Here is a 24055-nt window from a genome sequence, read left to right on the forward strand (position 1 = left end):
GACTTGAGTAGGTCATCTGTGGTAAACTGACCGTAATCCTACATTAAGGGAATTTTGGAGACTACTGCAGACAGAGGATCTACAGCAGGCAACCACAGAGACTGAGACTTCAGAGATGGCTTCTTCTTACCATTCCATATGAAGTGACCCTTCCTCATGTGACTGTTCTTCTGGCTCCCAATCAGACAGTGGACAGAAACCTGGTGCTATTGAGCCAGAGCGCCCTCAGCAGTCCAGGAAGTGCTTGGCAAAAATCTGTTCTTAGTCTGGAACAAGATCGAGATGGATCTTTTCTTGATGTTCATCTTCTCAGACTAGTCGTTCAAGTATTCTGACAATATGAAAAGCATAACGTGAAAAAAGTGGCAGAATACCACCACATTAAAATAGTGTGTGACACTTGTTTTAAATATTTAGTGAATGAAAAAAGTCTGACAACCAGTGTTTATTTGCCTTGTACTCTGGCGTGAAGCCTCTGTGTTTTTAAATGCCTTGGTATTGCACTTCCATAGAAGTATACAGCGTTTCTTTTACTCTTTTAAGGATTTACTATAATATTTATCACTACTCTTGTGTACTCTGTGCTTAACCCTATCAATGTCAACTTACATTTATGTATAAAATATTTAGCCAGGAACAAAATAAGTTTGAATAAAACACATCCGACTGTTCACTCTCATAATGTGTATAACCTAGAATAACATTTCTAGGTTATAGGCCTACACACACAAAAAAAGAATCTTGGTATATTCTTGGTATTTTCACAATACCAAAAGAGATGAGACAAATCTTCAGTCATCAAAAATAAACCTTTGTAGAAAACACTTTGTAGGATAGCATCGATGTATCATTTCATAAGACACTTTTTTCATTTTATCATAAAGAACTTCTGAGGCAAAATCCACACTCTTTCCCAGTTAATGTTACCTACATGTCTGTTCCAATAAAAGACGGCATTATAAGAAGCTACCTCATGCTGGAGCACAATAAAAACACTCCCGACTTCGTGGCAAGGGATAATTTACCAATAACTGTTTCAAACACATTAAGATGTGGCACAACCTGAGACAAGTTATTAAATCCCTTCATAAACATAATCCCAGAAACGATGACTCCAAAAACAATAGCAAATTCCGTTGCTGTGACTGGGATTTTATAGTGAGACATAAAGTCCTCATATTTAAAAGGTATTCCTTTGTCATTAAACCACACAAAATATTATAATTCCACATCAAATTTATGTAATCGCTTCCATCATAAGAATTGTGAGCAATATTGCCCCCTTGTGGATTTATTTGTACCCTCCATTTTTGCTGTTTATCAAACTTCTGCAGCGCTCACTTTTAGCAACCGCAAGCACCGCAGCACTTCTGCAAACAGTTGTTTTCCGTTGTGTACTGGGAAATGTTTCTGATCCACGAGGCCATCATGTGCAATTACAAAAGGTCAAAACTATTATTTTTTCAAATGTTGAGTAATACTACCGTTCAAAAGTAGGAATTTACTAAGATGTTCTAATGTTTTGAAAAAAAGAAGCTTACCAAGGCTGCATTTATTTGATGAAAAATACAGTAAAAATTGTAATATTGTGAAATAATATTTATATATACTTGCTTTATTCCAGTGATAGCAAAGCTGATTTTTTAATAGATCTTACTCCAGTCTTGAGTGTCACTTGATCCTTCAGAAATTAATCTAATACACTGATTTGGTGCTGAAGAAACATTTCTTATTATTATCAATGTTGAAAATGCTATGTAATATTTTTTTGGAAACAGGCATACATTTTTAACAGGATTCTTAGAAGATTCTTTGAAATAGAAACCTTATAAATTCATTCAATGCTGTATTAGCATTCTGTATCAATATAATGCATACTTAAAAAAAAAAAAAAAAAAACCATACTGACCCCAAACTTTTAACCAGAATTTCTGAAATGAGCACATATATATATTTTGAGATGAACTACTTGGGATTTTCAGATTTTTTGAGATGATCAAAACAAAGTTGTATAAGTGAAAGGATAATATTTGGGATTAAAAAAAGCGTGTACTTGTTAAAGAATACATATTTTATTATTATATGTTTTTATTTTCAATGTGTGTGTGTGTTTGTATTTTGTATTTTATATTGCATATAGCTGGTCTGTACAGAAGACAAAAGTTATTGATCACATATATATATTTTGAGATGAACTACTTGGGATTTTCAGATTTTTTGAGATGATCAAAACAAAGTTGTATAAGTGAAAGGATAATATTTGGGATTAAAAAAAGCGTATACTTGTTAAAGAATACATATTTTATTATTATATGTTTTTATTTTCAATGTGTGTGTGTGTTTGTATTTTGTATTTTATATTGCATATAGCTGGTCTGTACAGAAGGCAAAAGTTATTTGTAGGCCATTTATGATATTTATTAAATGTCTTCACACAAGACTTTGAGCACGATTGCAACCTATTTGACAGTAAAGTAATATGATTTTTTGTAAATGTGATATAAGAAACAGGATAGGGTTAATGAAATGTTCAAGAGATCTGTGTCAAAAAGGATTTCTTGTTTTTTAGGTTTTTTTTGTGATCAACTGTGCATAGTGCTGGTTCTAGTATTTTAGTCAGATCAAACACATCATGGAGCAAAGTTCAGTTATCGTACTACAGTTACTACCAAGATAAAAGCTAGTCATACTTGAACCGACTTGAACCTTCAGACCTTTGTTTTATGGCATGCGCAGTTAAGGAGGTGGGAATGGCAGGAAAAGCGAGACCTGATCCCAGCCACCGGCACAGCCCATACTAATGCATTCCCAGTGCTTCCTGGTGCTGCATCACAGTGAAGGCTGTGAGCTTGTCAAACGCTGAGCTGCCAGTGGTATATTTCCTGTTGCTGACAGGCGAGGAGCATAGCAGAGGCTGCACTGAGCTGTGTGTAGGGACTCGCATTTTATCAGCTGGAGTGCACACAGACACACTCAGAGAGCACCCCTTCACAGGAAGAGCTGCTATCACTTCTCAGATACACAGACGCAGAGGCAGCACTGACACTGAACCTCTTACCAACGGCCCATAAACAGGAGCTGCTCCACAGATGGACTGACTCCCTCCACCAAGAGTTTGACTGATGAAAACAAGTGGGATCTGCTTTTTTCTGTTTTCACCTGATCCGAGTATCTACCCAGGAAGTGTTATGGTTTTGTTCTACATGGGATCGGATAAAACCTCATCTACAGTCATGCAGCCTGAGAATCCTGTTCGCCAGGACATGCAGTTCTACTATGTGGTGAGTAGGGGAATCTATTTATTTAGTCATTTATCAGACGCTTTTTTCCAAAGTGACTTACAAATGAGGACAACAGAAGCAATCAATTGTAGTATTAAAACAACTAAAAACAGATCCAAAACTAAAAGCTAAAACTTTATAAATACTACCTATGCACATTTTAAAAATAAAGAGATTAAATAAAAATGACAAATGCATACAACAAAATTTCAAAACTTAACATTTAAATGAAAAACAAAAAATAAAGCTGTATATGTACATACACGTGTATAAACTCAATATATATATTATTTCATTTCCATTTAGTTTGTTGAAGTATTAAAATAACTCAAATTAAATTAATAAAAGACCTATACAGACATAATAAATGCAGACATAATGTAACTAAAATTTAAATAAATAACAAATACAAATAATACAAATCAAATGATAGTAGTTTATCAGTAATCCTAAAAAGTAACACTGCCAAACACACATGCTAAAAAACAACAACTTACTTACACATAGTAAGAAATGGTTATAAAAACTGAAACAGAAGCAAAACAAGTAATAGGAAAGAGGAGAAATAAAAAGCGATACTTATCCTTTGCCGGTGTCCTTGCCCGGTGGAGTCGCACTCTTCGGTCTTCACACGAGGAGGTCGTCACGCGAGGCTGCCGTGGTAAATTAAGCTTTTTCATACCCATCTAACAAAATACTAAATTAATTCAGCTGGACACACTTTCCTTATTTTCTCCACAACAAATGGCCAAGCAAGCGCAGACACTGACAAGATACACGATACAGAACGAGACCAAACGCGATATCAGCACGTCTCCACACAGTAAACAAAACAAGCGTTTCCTAGCAAGGATAACTGCACTAAACACTAATGAGACAAGTAAATACACTTACGAGCTGCTTTTAACTTCCGCTGATAAAGACTGCTTCTCTCAAAGACTATTTCTTTACACTGTTTTCTGCTGGCGCTTGAACACACTTTGCTTATTTTCTCTACAACAAATGACCAAGCAAGCACAGACACTGACAAGATACGCGATACAGAACGAGACCAAACGTGATATCTTATAGATATATTATATGCAAATGTAAACAGTTTTAACACAGGCTCAAACTGTATGATTCCCTGCACATAATGCTTTTAAATGTATTGTAAGAAGTGTAAACTAAAGTTACTCTGTTGCTGTCATATTTATTTTTATTTTACTAACACATGTTCTCAACCATGTTCCCCGTTGTAAGCAACCTACATTAGGGTTGCGCCACTGAAATATTCATTTCTCTCTCTTCATTTTTCTTAAGATATGGCAGTAAATATTAATTATTAAAAGCATCAGGATGAACCAGTATTAATATCACCTGTTTTGAGGTCATCAGTATTGGTAAACATGCTATAAAGTAGGCTGTATACTACTGCACTTTGATCCATGGGTTAATCTCCAGGAGAACAGATATACTAATATCTATCTATCTATCTATCTATCTATCTATCTATCTATCTATCTATCTATCTATCTATCTATCTATCTATCTATCTATCTATCTATCTATAAATAATGAAGGAGTGGCTTCACAACAACTCTGTGACTGTTCTTGAATGGCCCAGCCAGAGCCCTGACTTAAACCCAATTGAGCATCTCTGGATAGACCTAAAAATGGCTGTCCACCAACGTCTACCATCCAACCTGACAGAACTGGAGAGGATCTGCAAGGAGGAATGGCAGAGGATCCCCAAATCCAGGTGTGAAAAGCTTGTTGCATCTTTCCCAAAAAGACTCATGGCTGTATTAGATCAAAAGGGTGCTTCTACTAAATACTGAGCAAAGGGTCTGAATACTTAGGACCATGTGATATTTCAGTTTTTCTTTTTTAATAAATCTGCAAAAATGTCAACAATTCTGTGTTTTTCTGTCAATATGGGGTGCTGTGTGTACATTAATGAGGAAAAAAATTTACTTAAATGATTTTAGCAAATGGCTGCAATATAACAAAGAGTGAAAAATTTAAGGGGGTCTGAATACTTTCCGTACCCACTGTATATATATATATATGTATATATAATATATATAACTAATATCTACAGTTGGTTGTGCCTACAAGTTTGAACTAAAGTCCCTTAAAAATGTTTCAGTATGTATATAATTGTTTGTAATAAAGTAGCCCGTGTGCACTCCAGTTTGGCTGCTAATGATAATTGTGGTTTGTGATGCAGAGATATCACAGGTTCAGCTCTGGATGTGGATGCCCCGTGGACTAAAGAGTAGAAAATCCTGACACTGTTGTGCTGGACATTTAACCCCAAATTGCTCCACAAGATCTGTTCCTGTAATTCACACGAATGGTTCCTGCTAAATTATATGTAATGAAATTTAAGAAGGGTGATCAATTCAGAATGACGGCTTTGTTTCTAAAGGTTGATTTAATAGGTTCTTCACCCATCGGGTCAAGCCAATCTGAACAGCGCAAATTTAATTAAACCCACTGGACGTCACATGAGCTAATGAGCCAATCTAGACTACACACTTACTGAAATCTCAGGATTTGCGTCAGCTGATCCGATCATTTTGTTGCTCTTGGTGGTAAAAGCCTAAGAAGAAATAGATTAGGAAGTTGCTTTCATGCTTCAAAACACCGCGCAGTGGAAAAGTACGAAGATTTGATGGATTGGCCAACATCTTGGACAGTGTGAAATATAATGAAGAACATATGCTGTGAGTGTGGGGGAAGGGGTCCCCGTTCTATTTCATCCTGCTATCAGCTGTTTGCAGATAGCCATCAGCATTCGTTAGTAGAAATAGGACAGGTGCAAAACCAGCATTACTGTAGATTTATGCACCGTATCCCACAGCATTTCTCATGACGTACTTAAGTTGTTCTGTTCAAACAATTCACGCTATGGCATTGCATTGTAAAGAGCTTTTAGTATCTGTTCATTAGCAAAGGTAAAACATACAAGGGTCTATTCTCAGGGGAGACAAAACAGGGCCACCAGCTTTCACATACTTAAGAGCTTCTGGATAATGATTAGAGTCATTCTATGGTGCTGCACATTCCTGCACTGTTAGTCAAGGTAAACAGATCTATCTCTTATGTCAGTACTTGATCAATGAGAGGCTACTCATCTCCACATTATGTTTTATAGATATGTCAAACTTAATTAATGCATATGGCCAAACATAGCCTACTTAAAACCGTGGTAATGCTGGAAAAATGCTGGGGGAAAAAAAGCGTGAAATATGTGCTGGAACATTGGAAAACTCTGCATTGGGGTGTTGGAAGGATTGGGGCAGGCAGATGAGGATTAGATTGTCTCCATGTGTCGTAAACCAAAAAAAGTAGCAAGAAAACACAACACTATTCAAGCTCACAATTTCTTGCATAGGACAGCTGAACTCTACCTGGGTTACTTTGCAAGGTTTAGTTTCACAGATACAAGAGAGGTCCATTGATGAAAGATGATATAAAGGGTTCCACAAACTTTTTTAGGACCCATCTGACAGGTGTAATTTATCTATTACATTTTCACTAACTTTATCTCTATACTGAAGAAAATTTTAGTGAAATATGAGGGAGGAAATCTATTTGTTCTATTATTTTCTGTTTTCCTTGTCATATTATTTTGGGTATGCCTGCTTATCAATTTCATGTCATTGTCATAAGGCTTATGGTAAGCCACAAAGACGAGGATAAATATTAACAAAGACACGAGTTATACAAGCAAAGAGAGAATAGACCTTATCTTTTATTTCCTGATGTCACAGCTTTGCAGTGTAATGTAATGATGCACTGAAACAGAACTGGAAGTTCAGTATATGTTGGTTCAGTAGCAGCTCTGATGGATTCTGTGATTTCGTTCAGTGAAGGATTCATCAGACTGATTCAGACTGGTAACTGAGATGGTTGCCAAATGTCTATTGGTGTTTTTGCACATTTGAAGGGTACCGCAAGAAGGGGACGCCACAAAGTTCTAAACACAGTCAGCTTTTTAATGGAAGGTCTATACAATGGTCACTTCAAGGAATTAATTTTAACGTTTATGATCATGAAAATCCAGAGTGGCAGGTCACAATTCATTTGAATGCTTTTAATGCTAATGCTGGCGAGAGAGTTCAAGCTCACTTGTAAATGCGAGTGGATTTATTAATTTTTTTTGTCATGTATTATGCATTTTCAGTCAAACTATACAGCTCGTGCTGTATTTTGTTTTTACATTGTAGCCACATAACATGTTGCGGGAAACACTGCTGTTAGCTGCCTCATAGCATGACTTTGCATAAACTCACCAGCATTCTCAAATTTTGCGCGACTCACTTTTCCTCAGTAACCCACAGCTTGAAAACAGCGGTTTTGTAGTCAGTATGAAATCAAAATTTATCTTACTTTTTTTCTAAATGAATTTTATTGTAAATTATACAATAATTTATATTATTTATTATAAATTATTCATCCATGCATAAGTTTCATGTCGTAATTTCTTTTCACCTTGACATTTTTTATTAAATTATTATAACTCAACTTCAACTTCTCTTTGGTGATGTATGCCAGGTTTCCAATCTTTTAGTACAACTGACTGCAAGCTCACATTCAGATCTGCCTCAATCCAGTTAACAACTGATGCAAGTCACAAAATGGAAGACCTGTCATTGCACGCTGCCATCTTAACTTTATACTTCAAAGCTTGTCACCAGTTTCCTCAGTGAGCAATCACATGACTCAAAACATTTCCAGTTGAAAGGTTTTTATCGTATGATCGATGAGCATGAAAGACCAAAGGATGTCTGAGAACTTCCGTTTCCTCCCCTCTTTGCGCGACTCACTTTTCCTCAGTAACCCACAGCTTGAAAACAGCGGTTTTGTAGTCAGTATGAAATCAAAATTTATCTTACTTTTTTTCTAAATGAATTTTATTGATCCTATTATAAATTATTCATCCATGCATAAGTTTCATGTCGTAATTTCTTTTCACCTTGACATTTTTTATTAAATTATTATAACTCAACTTCAACTTCTCTTTGGTGATGTATGCTAGGTTTCCAATCTTTTAGTACAACTGACTGCAAGCTCACATTCAGATCTGCCTCAATCCAGTTAACAACTGATGCAAGTCACAAAATGGAAGACCTGTCATTGCACGCTGCCATCTTAACTTTATACTTCAAAGCTTGTCACCAGTTTCCTCAGTGAGCAATCACATGACTCAAAACATTTCCAGTTGAAAGGTTTTTATCGTATGATCGATGAGCATGAAAGACCAAAGGATGTCTGAGAACTTCCGTTTCCTCCCCTCTTCCTGGTATATTTCATGCTCAAGCCCATTGAAAGGTATGCCCACTAAGTGATGTGAGGTCTACTAAAGGGCACCAATGGCCTTAACAATGATTTTAATTGGAAATAATACTACTTTATTATCTGGGGGATTTGCGGAAAGGCCATTCTGTGGAATGTGAGTGTTCAAAAGTCTTGCCTTCATTTAGAGAATTAGAGCTTAAATCTTTATGATTTGGAATTTGAAGAGAGTGGTCTAAGACGTTTGAGTTGCATCACACACAAGTCAAACGTTGCCAGAAAGACTATAAACCTTGTATGCTCTTGAGAGTTTACAGTCATTTGGTTGCATGTATTTGAAGTTTCTGACCTAAAAGACAAAGAGGGTTTTCTTTTCGCAAGTGTTTTTATAGACCGTTATGTGCATAATTTTAAACCTCAAAGCAAATTCAATCTTCTATTTTAAAGTTCAGATACAGCATCTTCAGACGATGTGTCACCATCTCATGTCACAAACCTCTGCAAGCTAAAAGGGAATCATTTTATGTGTTTTATTGAAAAAACTTGATGGGAGTAATTTGGATAGCTAGGATTGAATTTACTTGACCAGCAGAGACAAGCAATAACGAAAGTGTGTGGGGCCAGGGTTCAAGAGGTGAATTCATGCATTAATAGAGTGCAGTCAACCAACATATTTCTAACAATCAGTATTACATCGCTGGAAGCTTATAGGGATGACTATGTGTAAATTGCCATAGTTGATCGATTGACTGATCAATAACAAGCAGAGTGTGCCGATCCAGACTATATAGTGATTGCAGCCTTTAGCAATATTGTTATGATGTCTGTCCCAAATGCAATGCCTATATGGCAAGACTGATAGCAATTTCTGCCTGTTTGGAAGGACTGGTCATCCACATGACATGAATAAATCTGTTACATGATGAACAGATATATTTGGTTCCATTTGCTTGTTGTTTAGTAGATGCTTTTTATGTTAACTGAGTAAGGTAAAATGGGGCTAAATGATAGATCAAATTAGCTCAAATGTAATTTTTGTTGTTGCATGTGATGACCTCGAGGTAAAATTTACACATCACAGTGACAAACAGGTGTTTAGGAAAAGGTTATGGTGCTTTCTTTTATTTACTGTTTGGGGAGAAAACACTAGCACCGCCATACGCAGGGGTATTATTTATTGTGGATGTCAGTCAGTGGAAGTTTCTTCAGCATAATGGAGCAGAACAGTAGAGAGCTGTGACGATGGGTGGAGAATGTCCTGTTTAGAGAAGCATGGCATCTTTTGCAAATGTTTTTGTACATGGTATTTCCTCTCCATGACCTCTAGGGATATTTTGAAGAGCGGATTGATGTTATAAGGCAGAGAAAAGATAAGAGGATTGAAAGGATAAAAGGAAAAGGAAATAAGACAATTTATGACTATGCAATCTGTCCTCCTGGAAGATGAGATGAGACCACACTGGCCCACACACACCTTGAATTTTTGATTTACTGTATGACGTGATTGATAGAAGCCAAGGGAATCTTTTCTTTTGGACTGCTGCACTATTCAAATTTGAATATGTGTCACTTTGTGTTACAAACTATGAATCAAAGTTGTCTAAAGAAAGACATTACCATTCAAAAAAAGTCAGTAAGATTTTTTTTATGTTTCTGAAAGAAATCTTTTTTTGGTCACCATGGCTGCATTATTTGACCTAAAATGCAGTAAAGTCAGTAATATTGTGAAATATAAATAACGGTTTTCTATTTTATTGTGTTTTAAAATATAATTAATTTCTGTGATGGGAAAGCTGAATTTTCAGTAGCCATTACTCCAGTCTTTAGTGTCCTGGAGAAATCATTATCAGTGTTGAAAACTGTTTTTTTTTTTGCTGCTTAATTTTTTTTTCTATTGATTCTTTGATCAATAGAAAGGCAGCATTTATTTGAAATAGAAATCTTTAGTAACATCACAAATTTCTTTGAACTATTAAGTTTTGACATAGTGTTAAGGTTAAGTCATGCCTCGCCTAGAGCATAAAGTGAGTCAGAACTGCAACAGGTACCTCTTTAAAACAATGAGCTGACATCAGCGCCACAGGTTTATGCAAGACCTGATGATTATGTCATCCTGCATGATTTGAGAATCATCTTGAGCTTTAATACAGAAACAAACACATTTTTTAAAATTTCATTTAAATATTCATTCAGCAATGATGGATCAAAGAATGCATAAAAATGTGACAAAGATATTTACTAAAGATTTCTATTTCAAATAAATGCTGCTCTTTTACACTTTCTATCCTTCAAAAAATCTTGAAGAATTGTATCAGTTTCCATATACATTTTAACTGTTTTCAACATTGATAATAAGAAATGTTTATTGAGCAGCAATTCAGCATTTTAGAATGATTTCTGAAGGATCATGTGACACGGAAGACTAGAGTAATGATGCTGAAAATTCAGCTTTGCATCGCAGGAATAAATTATATTTAAAAAATATTATAAACAGTAATTCTAAATAGTAATATTATTTCACAGCCTTACTGTGTTTACTCTATTTTTGATGAATGCAGCATTGAAGAGCATTAAAGACTTTAAACATAAAAACTGAAAACTACTTCTAAAGCAACCAACCAACCAAACAAGAAAGAAAGAAATACCCCAAACTTTTCAATGGTAATATTTATCTGGATTTGAAATTTCAATGTAGTGTCAGACTTTTGAACTTTTTTTTAGAACACACTGAGCACAGACTCTTATAGTATCTTGCCTTTGGCTGAAAGGTTATCATGAAAAAGTGGAATCTGTGTAACAGATAAAATTGAGATCTGTGAGGTCAGCACAGAGTTGAAAGGTCAAACTTTGTGTACGTGCTCATCACGAGGCAGCTAGTTTATGAATGTATAGTGTGTGTTTGAGTTTTACCACTCCACCTTCTGCCTGAAACCCTCACATTTCTCATTTTTTCCTTCTTTTCCTTTCCTGCTGTCACTGTCTCCCTCTTTCTTCATTGTCATGCTCTTCAATTTTTCCTTTGTCCTTGCTATTGTTTTCATTTCTGTGAAGAGGACAGGCTTTCAACAGGAATGAACTTATGAATACACAGAGAAGTGTTCCCACCTCCCTGCAGCGGGAGGTGGGAAGGGAGGACAGTGTGTCTCCAGTGTTTATTATGCTGATGATGTGATGATGAGTGACAGGGGAACTCGTTCAAAGCTCTGCTGTATCACTTTCAGGCTCCCCCTCCCTCTGCTCTCGTCACTGACTCACTGACTATGTGAAGTTTGCTCTTGGCAACCCCGGGGCTGCACTCTGATTTACATGAGTACATGGCAGATGGAGAGGACAGACCTCTCTCTCTCTCGCTCTTTATCCTTCTCTGCTTCTGTCTGTCTGTCTCATGCACGGGTCGGATTGGCTGTACCTGTCTGAAGAGTCTGAGATTGCTCATATTCACAGAGTGTGTGTATCTCCCAGTCTGCAGGTAGAGTGAAGGGTGTGGGAGTCAATTTACATATTCAGTGAGCAAAGTTTGTTTTATTGTGGCTGCAGTTTTTTTACAGTCTGAGACTATAATGAATGTGTAGAATATATTCAGCGAATATGTAAATGCTATGATAAACAGTAAATGCTTGAGGAATAGCATACTCATAGTGTTTATGATGCCACTGTTTGCCACGTGTTTGTTTGAGATGGTGTATAGTGCGTTTTGAGTGTGGCTAAATCTGGATTTCACATGTTTAGCTACCAGCTACCGCATACTGTTAGGGAAACATATGCAGTCCTTCCATTGTGTATGTGTACATGTTTCTTGAAGAGTTCGACAGAAGAATATGGATTTATAGTGTGTATCTACCTAAGGGTTAGTGACATGACACTATTTTTTTTCTTTGTATGGATATATGAAGTTATTCAAAAATGGAATTTCAGTTTTGAATTAATTTTTGATAATTAAGTGGTGCTTAAAGTAAAAAAAAAAAACGCTTACTGTAGATGGTGTAATGGCTGGTCTTAAAGTTTCATAAAAGACTGAATTTTTTTTTTATTAACTTTTTTTTGACAATTCAAAGTCAGTGTGTGGACTGTATTTCAGGGTCATTATGTTTTTTTAATATCAGATTTTTAGCTTTTTATTTAATGAATGTGAATGGAGTAACTAAGAAAATGTAAAAACTGAAATGTAATATCTGTAAAAAAAAACTTCGAAAAATGTGTTAAAACTTGTGTACACTTGCATTTAAAGTGCAAAGTATTTGACTATTTTTGACTTGATGGGTACATCACTTGTCATTAAATCATAATGTTTTTGTGAATTAAAAATGCAAGTAACAACACAAAAATCACATTTCTGGACACATAACTTTTACGATATTTTTTTTTTTATGATCTCAGACTACCTAATTTATCACTGACACTTATTTAAAAAGAGTGGCTGTTTTGCTTTGCCTTATGTTTTTACATATTTATTTATCTAAGATTTTGGTTGATTCTGTGACATCCTTCTGTAGGAGACAAATCATAGCAGAGATACAGCAGTTCCCTTTTCACACTAAAACAAGAACATTGTGCCTGTTTATGAGACTTTACTGCCTTTGAAGTGGTGTTTAACATTTTTCATGTCAGTTTCAATGGCTTGAAAACAGAAAACAGACCTCAAATTCCTTGGGATTCAGTTTTCTTTTGTTGACTTTATCCCATCAGGTGTATAAATATAACCACTGATTAGGCCACCAGCATTACACACAGAATGATGAATTTAGTTACTTGCTCTGAGGGAACTTGCTTTAGAAAATGATACATACTTAACAGGATGCAATGGAGGGATGCTGGCAGCCTAAATCAGTCTGAGGAGTGAAAAGTTAGAAACCTTTTGGTTTGCTTTGATGCTAAGACTGTCCGAGGTTGTCTTATTGTTTAGTTTTGTAGCTTAGAGATCATCCACTGTGTGAGCAGATATTGGGTTTGCCTTTTTGTTTTTTGTAATTTGACACAGTATCGCTTAAATTGATAATTCAGAAGGGCTGACTGCTGCTGTTTTATTTTCTCTCGTTTTTCTTTCAGTTCTCTAAATGTGCAGAGAGAGCAGTCTGGTCAGTTTGGTGTGTTGCTCTGTAGGTTCTCTGTATCTTTCCACTGTATGGACGCTTAGCTGTTTATGTTCTCACACTTTATTATGCATAACCAGGCCAAGGGCCAAACCATGGCCACTTGTTCTAGGGCCACGTTTGTCTAACAGTTTGTTGTTACCTTGTGCTTGTCGGGTACCTCCTGAGGTTTTGTGTGTCCGAGGTTGAATGAAGACGAGTCCGGATGCTACTAACAGTGCTCTATCTATCCAGGAGCTCCTCGCCAATGAGCTCAATCTGCAGTCTGTCAGCTAGCCGCACAGAAGTACTTTAATAGGATCATTTGCTGAGCCATCAGGCACTGACCAAACAAACATCACAAATATACTCTCACCCACGCACCACACAGGCACCACTAGTGAAAATACTTGTATTTCAATTGTTATTCAGATGATTACAAGTTATTGCAAGTTACACAAAAACTACACTACTAGACTAACTGTTCTGTTCCCACACTCATGCTAAGAACTATTAAGTTTTGACATAGTGTTAAGGTTAAGTCATGCCTCGCCTAGAGCATAAAGTGAGTCAGAACTGCAACAGGTACCTCTTTAAAACAATGAGCTGACATCAGCGCCACAGGTTTATGCAAGACCTGATGATTGTCATCCTGCATGATTTGAGAATCATCTTGAGCTTTAATACAGAAACAAACACATTTTTATTTTATTTCATTTAAATATTCATTCAGCAATGATGGATCAAAGAATGCATAAAAATGTGACAAAGATATTTACTAAAGATTTCTATTTCAAATAAATGCTGCTCTTTTACACTTTCTATCCTTCAAAAAATCTTGAAGAATTGTATCAGTTTCCACATACATTTGAACTGTTTTCAACATTGATAATAAGAAATGTTTATTGAGCAGCAAATCAGCATTTTAGAATGATTTCTGAAGGATCATGTGACACGGAAGACTAGAGTAATGATGCTGAAAATTCAGCTTTGCATCACAGGAATAAATTATATTTTAAAAATATTATAAACAGTAATTCTAAATAGTAATATTATTTCACAGCCTTACTGTGTTTACTCTATTTTTGATGAATGCAGCCTTGAAGAGCATTAAAGACTTTAAACATAAAAACTGAAAACTACTTCTAAAGCAACCAACCAACCAAACAAGAAAGAAAGAAATACCCCAAACTTTTCAATGGTAATATTTATCTGGATTTGAAATTTCAATGTAGTGTCAGACTTTTGAACTTTTTTTTAGAACACACTGAGCACAGACTCTTATAGTATCTTGCCTTTGGCTGAAAGGTTATCATGAAAAAGTGGAATCTGTGTAACAGATAAAATTGAGATCTGTGAGGTCAGCACAGAGTTGAAAGGTCAAACTTTGTGTACGTGCTCATCACGAGGCAGCTAGTTTATGAATGTATAGTGTGTGTTTGAGTTTTACCACTCCACCTTCTGCCTGAAACCCTCACATTTCTCATTTTTTCCTTCTTTTCCTTTCCTGCTGTCACTGTCTCCCTCTTTCTTCATTGTCATGCTCTTCAATTTTTCCTTTGTCCTTGCTATTGTTTTCATTTCTGTGAAGAGGACAGGCTTTCAACAGGAATGAACTTATGAATACACAGAGAAGTGTTCCCACCTCCCTGCAGCGGGAGGTGGGAAGGGAGGACAGTGTGTCTCCAGTGTTTATTATGCTGATGATGAGTGACAGTCTGACAGGGGAACTCGTTCAAAGCTCTGCTGTATCACTTTCAGGCTCCCCCTCCCTCTGCTCTCGTCACTGACTGAGTGTTTATGTGAAGTTTGCTCTTGGCAACCCCGGGGCTGCACTCTGATTTACATGAGTACATGGCAGATGGAGAGGACAGACCTCTCTCTCTCTCGCTCTTTATCCTTCTCTGCTTCTGTCTGTCTGTCTCATGCACGGGTCGGATTGGCTGTACCTGTCTGAAGAGTCTGAGATTGCTCATATTCACAGAGTGTGTGTATCTCCCAGTCTGCAGGTAGAGTGAAGGGTGTGGGAGTCAATTTACATATTCAGTGAGCAAAGTTTGTTTTATTGTGGCTGCAGTTTTTTTACAGTCTGAGACTATAATGAATGTGTAGAATATATTCAGCGAATATGTAAATGCTATGATAAACAGTAAATGCTTGAGGAATAGCATACTCATAGTGTTTATGATGCCACTGTTTGCCACGTGTTTGTTTGAGATGGTGTATAGTGCGTTTTGAGTGTGGCTAAATCTGGATTTCACATGTTTAGCTACCAGCTACCGCATACTGTTAGGGAAACATATGCAGTCCTTCCATTGTGTATGTGTACATGTTTCTTGAAGAGTTCGACAGAAGAATATGGATTTATAGTGTGTATCTACCTAAGGGTTAGTGACATGACACTATTTTTTTTCTTTGTATGGATATATGAAGTTATTCAAAAATGGAATTTCAGTTTTGAATTAATTTTTGATAATTAAGTGGTGCTTAAAGTAAAAAAAACCCCCGCTTACTGTAGATGGTGTAATGGCTGGTCTTAAAGTTTCATAAAAGACTGAATTTTTTTTTTATTAACTTTTTTTTGACAATTCAAAGTCAGTGTGTGGACTGTATTTCAGGGTCATTATGTTTTTTTAATATCAGATTTTTAGCTTTTTATTTAATGAATGTGAATGGAGTAACTAAGAAAATGTAAAAACTGAAATGTAATATCTGTAAAAAAAAACTTCGAAAAATGTGTTAAAACTTGTGTACACTTGCATTTAAAGTGCAAAGTATTTGACTATTTTTGACTTGATGGGTACATCACTTGTCATTAAATCATAATGTTTTTGTGAATTAAAAATGCAAGTAACAACACAAAAATCACATTTCTGGACACATAACTTTTACGATATTTTTTTTTTTATGATCTCAGACTACCTAATTTATCACTGACACTTATTTAAAAAGAGTGGCTGTTTTGCTTTGCCTTATGTTTTTACATATTTATTTATCTAAGATTTTGGTTGATTCTGTGACATCCTTCTGTAGGAGACAAATCATAGCAGAGATACAGCAGTTCCCTTTTCACACTAAAACAAGAACATTGTGCCTGTTTATGAGACTTTACTGCCTTTGAAGTGGTGTTTAACATTTTTCATGTCAGTTTCAATGGCTTGAAAACAGAAAACAGACCTCAAATTCCTTGGGATTCAGTTTTCTTTTGTTGACTTTATCCCATCAGGTGTATAAATATAACCACTGATTAGGCCACCAGCATTACACACAGAATGATGAATTTAGTTACTTGCTCTGAGGGAACTTGCTTTAGAAAATGATACATACTTAACAGGATGCAATGGAGGGATGCTGGCAGCCTAAATCAGTCTGAGGAGTGAAAAGTTAGAAACCTTTTGGTTTGCTTTGATGCTAAGACTGTCCGAGGTTGTCTTATTGTTTAGTTTTGTAGCTTAGAGATCATCCACTGTGTGAGCAGATATTGGGTTTGCCTTTTTGTTTTTTGTAATTTGACACAGTATCGCTTAAATTGATAATTCAGAAGGGCTGACTGCTGCTGTTTTATTTTCTCTCGTTTTTCTTTCAGTTCTCTAAATGTGCAGAGAGAGCAGTCTGGTCAGTTTGGTGTGTTGCTCTGTAGGTTCTCTGTATCTTTCCACTGTATGGACGCTTAGCTGTTTATGTTCTCACACTTTATTATGCACTCACATTTATGTACATTCACATGCATCCAGGCGCACCAAAACAAGCCACAGATGTAAATGCTCACCAGATTGAGACTGAATAAACAATGGAAGTTTATCACTGATATATGCATATAATACTCGTTATCGTCACAAGAATGATCTGATTGTGATAGGAACACCAGGATTGTTACCGGATGAACTGTTATACAAGCACTTATTATTTAAAAGGGGCATCTGGGAACTATCAGCATGTTTCTAAATACAAGTATTTATACAGAGTTCTCATGAGGGTCCATGAGCCAGGTTTTAAGGATCAGGAGACAAATATGGTCAGAGCTCAAGAAGTATATGAAGTCGAAATCGGACAAGAATTCTGAAAGGAAATAAGAGCATGGACTAAGACTTTTAAGGAATAAGCTATTGTTTTCTCTGGATGGCTAAGAAAATCTCTTCAAAGTGAAGTGAAGTAGTTTCGCAAAACTGTTTACTTTATTGTTCTAGTACTCGAGCAACAATATTTATGGAACTCTGATGTTTTTATCTGGGTCTTGTCATGCACTCAGGTATGTCTGCACTTGGATTATTTGTCTCAGACATGAATGCAAGAACCTGATTTACACATGGACATGTTTTAGCAGCCTACATGATTTTCCCTGTCAAATAAATTACACTCAGAAATAACCAGTGATTGGCTATGATCCAAATTGCTATAATTTTTCTCAGAATTGCTATTGAGATATAAAAAGGTCAGAATGGTTAACAAGTCGTAATTTCCTTTTTTTTTTATTCTGTGGTGGAAACGACTTCCATACGATCATGATTAGTTGTGTAAATATGTGTATAGGTCTTGGTCTTTTCATGGACCGATGGAGCTTCCTGCATACAGTCTTGTCTTATACTAGACTATTTCTGGTCACCTCCCTCTGATATCTCAAGATGTGCTTGGGTTAGTAGGGTTTGATTGGGGGTTAGAGTTGTTGTATATATTATATGAACAGCCTCTGCTGAACATTTTAGGGCGTTTTTGTGACTTGAGAATGAGTTGTCTTGTGTTGTTTTCAGTTTTTCATTTTTGCACAGAGAAATATGGATCATTGTTCAGAGTGTGTTTTTTCTGAGCTGATATACTCTAAAATTTGCTTATTATTAAATTAACGATCATGGTCTTTACCAGCAATAATAACATATACATAAAAAAAAAATGTCTTCGTAATTTGAGACATTAACACAAGACTCCTGATACATCGAATAGGATGTGTGTGTTGCGTTTGTCATGACTGTTTGGTTTTATGAAGGCAAGTGTTTCTCACAAAAGCCTTTGTGTCCAGTAAATGAGCACAATACTCCTGATGAATGATGGTGGTTTAGGTTTCAGTGGGCTTTGAAGTATGGTGTAATGCTTCATGTGTTTGTGTTTTGCTCTTCCCTTCATTCCTGACCTTCACTTTTTTTTGTTTTAAAAGCAGGGACAGTGTATGTGAGAAAGAGAAGGGCATATGAAATAGAATTAGGGAGGAGGGGAAAAGGAAAAAGACTTTGTGGCTTGCATTGCCCTGAGGCCTCTCTCATCCTGCCACCCTGAAATCGCAGCCACAGTAGTTTTCATGTCTTTTTTTCTTGTAAGAACATCACTTAAATCTTATATCTCAAAGATCCTGTAAAACATTGAGGCATGTTTACAGTTCCATAGTAAAAAAGCTTCCTTTATGCACATTGTTTGAATATGAATTTACAATAATAACTCCGAATGCATAGCAAAAAGAGATGCCCTCAGTAATACCAGTTTCCAGTAGTTTGTAATTTGTGGTTAGTTTCTACATCTGAAATACCGGTATCAACCGGGTGTTTGATGGATCTCATGCTGTTTTCACTGATCTCTATTATCAACAGAGCACAACCTGTGAGCTCTGTCCTTTTCTCCACACCGGTTGGCATATTGCGTAACCACAACTCGAGTGGAAAGTGACCTCCCACGTGGACACAAGAAAACACATTACATACACACTCCTGCTTTCAAGTAAACCCCAGTGAGATGACAACTCAAGTGTTTGTTTAAACAGTGAATGATTGGAGCTTTACAACCAGAGAATCAGACCAAATGGCCTCATGCACCTTCTTAATTGTTTTTGGATGCATAGTTTCAAAGTTTTTTTAACACATGATACTTAAAAATTGGATATGTACACTTTCATGTTGATATCTTTCAGTTAAAGAGGACAAGACATTAGGTTTTGATTTGTTATTTTAGCAGTATTCAAATAAGCACTGAGGTTGATAGGCAGCAAATTTCCAAAAGTTTTGGCTTTCAGTTCTCATTGTCATCACATCAGATGTGCCAACACATATGACTACACACAGGATGTATGCTGTCAGAGGAATTACTTTAGGTCAAAAAAAAGTCCACTAGCTATTGTATGTTTACCCAATACAGTGCCGCTGCCAAATCTAAAAGTAGCCGTCCTTGAATCCAAATTAAACAGAGAAGATCAAATAGTGTTTTTCTCATATAGTATGTTTTAAGTACTTAGACCTTTAGGCTTTTTGTGTTTAGTAACACAGACAGGGCCTTTTAGGGCATGTTTATCCAGACGTGCTCCTATTAGGGAGAAATATCTAAAACTATGAATGTCTAAAAATCTCTCTTAAAGACTGTTGGAAGTGATTTCACACCTTTTAACCCCAGCTTTTGTTGCACAATATTTGATGGTTGGTTTGTAAGAGGTGTGCAAAGCACTTTAACTGCAGTATATCACTTTCAGCAGGGTAAATCCTGCTCCTGGTGATACGCCTGGCTGCAGAATTCCAACTCTAATCAAACACACATGAATCAGCTTCCCTTTAAAATGACAAACAGGTGTGTTCGAGCTGGGCCGCAACCAAACTCTGCAAAAAGGCATGCTGAGACCGAAAGTAATACGTTCACTGTTTCACTTCTGCTTCCTTTTTCTGTCTGTCTATTTTTCAGGGTGACCATACGTGGGCCACCATGCTGGGGCAGAGCGTGAGGCTGCAGCCTGTTTCCATCCAAAGCCTCTCGGAGCTGGAGAGAGCACGTCTGCAGGAGGTGGCCCTTTACCACTTAGAAAGAAGAGACCTGGACTTTAAGATCAGCATCCCTAGAGGTACATTTCTTTTGAAATGTCTTGTTTTGTGATGACTGGTAATCATGCATGACAGAAGAAGTGCATAGATTTAAATACTATATTATAAATTGCTTGAGTCACAGTCTAGATGATTATTTTAGACAGATGCTTATCAAATTCCCAAGAAACCCATGCAGATATTACATTACAGTCAATTCATAGGTATTTCAGAGGGATTTCCGATCTACCAGATAAGACTGCTGAGAGGTGAAAGTGAGATTTGTGAGATGGAGTACAGCACATACCAACAGAACATCTAGATTGTTGCATGGGTCATGACCAAAAAATAGGTTCCAGGTCACTTTGTCATAGACGGCAAGGAAGAAACAGCTCTGAATCCAATTAATAAAATGTAATCAACCATATTATCTTGAATAGTTATAAATAGACTTATCTCTTTCTAATATAGACATATCTTTTGTTGTTGACGCCAAAGACTGTGTCTCTAGTCAAGGTATTTTAAAACAAATTCATCTGTCACTTGGTGGAAGTCGCCAAATTAGGCAAACGCCAACATGGACAGATTGGGTGGCATGTCCTTATCCCTGAAATCCAAGAACAAAACTGTGTGAAATATAAGAAAATACAACCTTAGCCCAGTATTTGTTCCATGTGTTTGCCTTCTGCTGCCGTTTATGCCATTTGTAATATCGTTGAGCCTTTGCAATTCATTGGACTTATACATTTCATAATACATTTCAATATTTGGTTTTAAAGACGTTTTGTGTGCATTTGTACAATAAACAGTTTTGGTACTGCTGAGTTGCCTTTCGGGTCAAGAAGCAAAATCATTATTAATAATAATTGACAAAACCACCCCTGTTTGTTATTTCATAATGTGAGATGGCATTTTGTTATCATGAGAGTCTCCTTATGTCCCACTATGGATGGGAAGTGGTATTCCCAGCCACGTACAAGCAGCTCCACATGATCAGATCAGAGAAGGTCATCCTCTGTTCTCTATAGTGGAGTTTTCAACTGGTCATCTGTGAGAAGACCTCAGCCGGCACTTGGGGAAGCAGCCATCACAATTTATGGGAATATTTACGGAACATTTTCCTCCCAAAGGAGAAATCTGTCAGATTCAGCCTGGTGGTTTATTCAGCCGCTCCTCTTGGAATTGTCATCAACGTGTATGGCAGCTATTTTTGGGGAAGATGAATGTCCTTTGGAGAGTTAAATGAAACTTTGTGAAATGCACTTAAGAGAATTCAAAAAGCATGTCATGAGTGACTGACCTCTCTGTTTGGCTTTGGTTATTTTCTTGGTTTGTTTGTGGTTATTTAAAAGTTAAGTACTTTAAACATTTTGCCTGTAATATTGTGATTCATAATCTTTGTCAACTCTAGCTGTATGCAGCCTGAAGCTGTTGTTTTATTGTCATTGTTTTATTTTAGTCTCTTGCTTTATAAAAGTGACTCCTTTACTTTGTTTTCAGTCTCTGCTTTGGCCCGAAGAGATTATTTATCCTGAATCAGGCTTATATCTCAGCATGCTCTCTGTTCATTCCCATAATCATCCTCTCTCTGATGGGAGCTGATGGGGGGCTTTAGCCCATGATGTCTTGACTTGTGGTGAGGGTTGGGGGCAGTTGCCATGGAAATAAACTCTCATTTCCTGCAGCCATGGGAATATGACCCCTCCTAAAGCCCCTCTGGATGTGCTACAATCCCATTTCGTTTTCTCTATTGCTCTGTACATCTTCAAAGAGCTTCTTTTAAACCTTCTTCCCCTCAGTTCAATAACTCAGACCTCTTCTGATTCAACCCACACTGTAAAATAAATTCTGTAAAATGTACGGTAAAAAAACGGCAGCTGTGGTTGCCGGAATTTTACCGTAAAAAATATGGTAGCAACATTTTAGGTTTTATGGTTTTAACTTTAATTTACAGTTAAATACCGTAATTTCATTAACTGATATAATGTTAATATACCAACCTACTGAAGTACTGAAATCTGTTTTGTACTTTTGTAATACACTGATAACCACCAAATGCAGATGGTGATGAGAAAGTCACATGATGAACCAAAGCCCTTCACAAGCAGCATTTAAATAATAACATATATAGAAGGTGCACAGTGTCATTCACACAAACACCATCATGGTAACACACATGAAACTGAAATAATGCAATAAACATTCATTTTAACAACATTAGGTGTAACACACAACCCTAATATACAAAACTGATAAGATAATGATATTTCAACAAAAAAAAACATCAAATTTGAAATGTAACGCAGGGAATTCTGGGAATGTCAATTTACGGTTATTCACTGTAAATTATACGCTCTTTTTCACTTCCAAAAACGGTATACTACTGTAAAATTAATGTCCAATACATGTAATGTCCAATACAGTTTTTCACAGTATATAGTAGGGGAATTTACCGTTAACCATTTAACAGGTTTTTACTGTAGCATTTTTACAGTCTTTTACCTGTAAAAGTAAAAGTATTTCTGTAAGTTAAAGGCATAGCAAAATGGAACCAAATTACCAGCACTTACAGACAGGAAGAGGTTTGAGTGTAAACATGTTTGCTGGTTTGAGTTTAAAACGTTGCAGCACTGTGGGGGAAGTTTTAACCTAGTAAAGGGAACAGCTATTCATCACATTTTTACTGTGGGCCATATAGCAGAGTACATCAGAGTTATGATAACACACAGACTAAAGGTGTTTTAGTTTAGCTATACTTATTTTCAGCTCCAAATTTGGAAAGAATACTCTTTCTTTAAAGCAATAAATTAAGGATAATTGTGGCTGGTTATAGGAAATGTTTCTGCTTCTAATTTTGTCTTACTCGAAGCCTCCACTAACATAGGTTTTATATAGTGCTATAGTGTTTGCTTTGCCAGCTCTCTGCCCATTCTTGGAGCACTTTACAATCAGCCATCTAAATGGAACACATTTTATTTTTGGGAATTGGAGACTTGTTGTTGCATGCATCTGTTTAGGTGTTTGTGTTATGTGCCACTACCTATTTTACGTGTTTTAAGCATAATATTTCCAATTTTATATAATTCTGTTTAAAAGTTTGGGTAAGTTATTTATTTATTTTAAGAAATTAATGCTTTTATTTGGCAAGACAATTTAAATTGACCAGAAGTTACAGTGAACACATTTAAAATGTTACAAAAAATCTATTTAAAATAAATGCTGTTGAATGAACTTCCCATTCATCAAAGTATCCAGGAAAAAATGCATCACATTTTCCAAAAAAATAAAGACAGAATAATAGTAATAAATAAATAAATTTTACTAGAGCATTAAATCATCAGAATTATTTAATATTAGAATGATTTCTGAAGGATCATGTTACACTGATTTCGGTGTAAATTCATATTTGCCCTCAGTAATAATTTACATCTTAAAAATATTACAAATTGAAAACAGTTATTTTAAATTGTAATAACAGTTGACAATATCACTATTTTACTTGCATTTATTTGATTTTTGATCAAATAAATTAAGCTTTGGCAAGCATAAGAGATTTTCAAAAAACATTTTGAACATGACATTTTTAGAAATTATATTTAGTGTAATTATGTATGTATAATTTTATATAGGTGTCTACACAAAAGCAACCATA

At 36.1% G+C, this 24055-nt stretch overlaps 1 protein-coding gene across 5 annotated transcripts in view; it reads left to right on the forward strand.

Moving 5' to 3' along the window:
• The first annotated feature begins 2751 nt into the window (after nt 1-2751).
• LOC107557512 (rho GTPase-activating protein 6-like) overlaps nt 2752-24055 on the forward strand; it is a 38906-nt gene continuing 17602 nt past the window's right edge. The window contains exons 1-2 of one of the 5 annotated variants that reach the window (XM_016240950.1): nt 2752-3281; nt 20288-20444. In XM_016240950.1, the coding sequence (XP_016096436.1) occupies nt 3123-3281; nt 20288-20444 (316 nt within the window). In that variant the 5' untranslated portion in view covers nt 2752-3122. Of the gene's footprint in view, nt 3282-12027; nt 12037-15511; nt 15658-20287; nt 20445-24055 lie in introns of those variants that run through there. The other 4 variants (XM_016240951.1, XM_016240954.1, XM_016240952.1 and 1 more) reach the window with 4 other exon arrangements.

The sequence above is a fragment of the Sinocyclocheilus grahami genome, unplaced genomic scaffold, assembly GCF_001515645.1.
Source record: "Sinocyclocheilus grahami isolate Dianchi unplaced genomic scaffold, SAMN03320097.WGS_v1.1 scaffold605.1, whole genome shotgun sequence".
In the NCBI taxonomy this organism is placed as follows: Eukaryota; Metazoa; Chordata; class Actinopteri; order Cypriniformes; family Cyprinidae; genus Sinocyclocheilus; species Sinocyclocheilus grahami.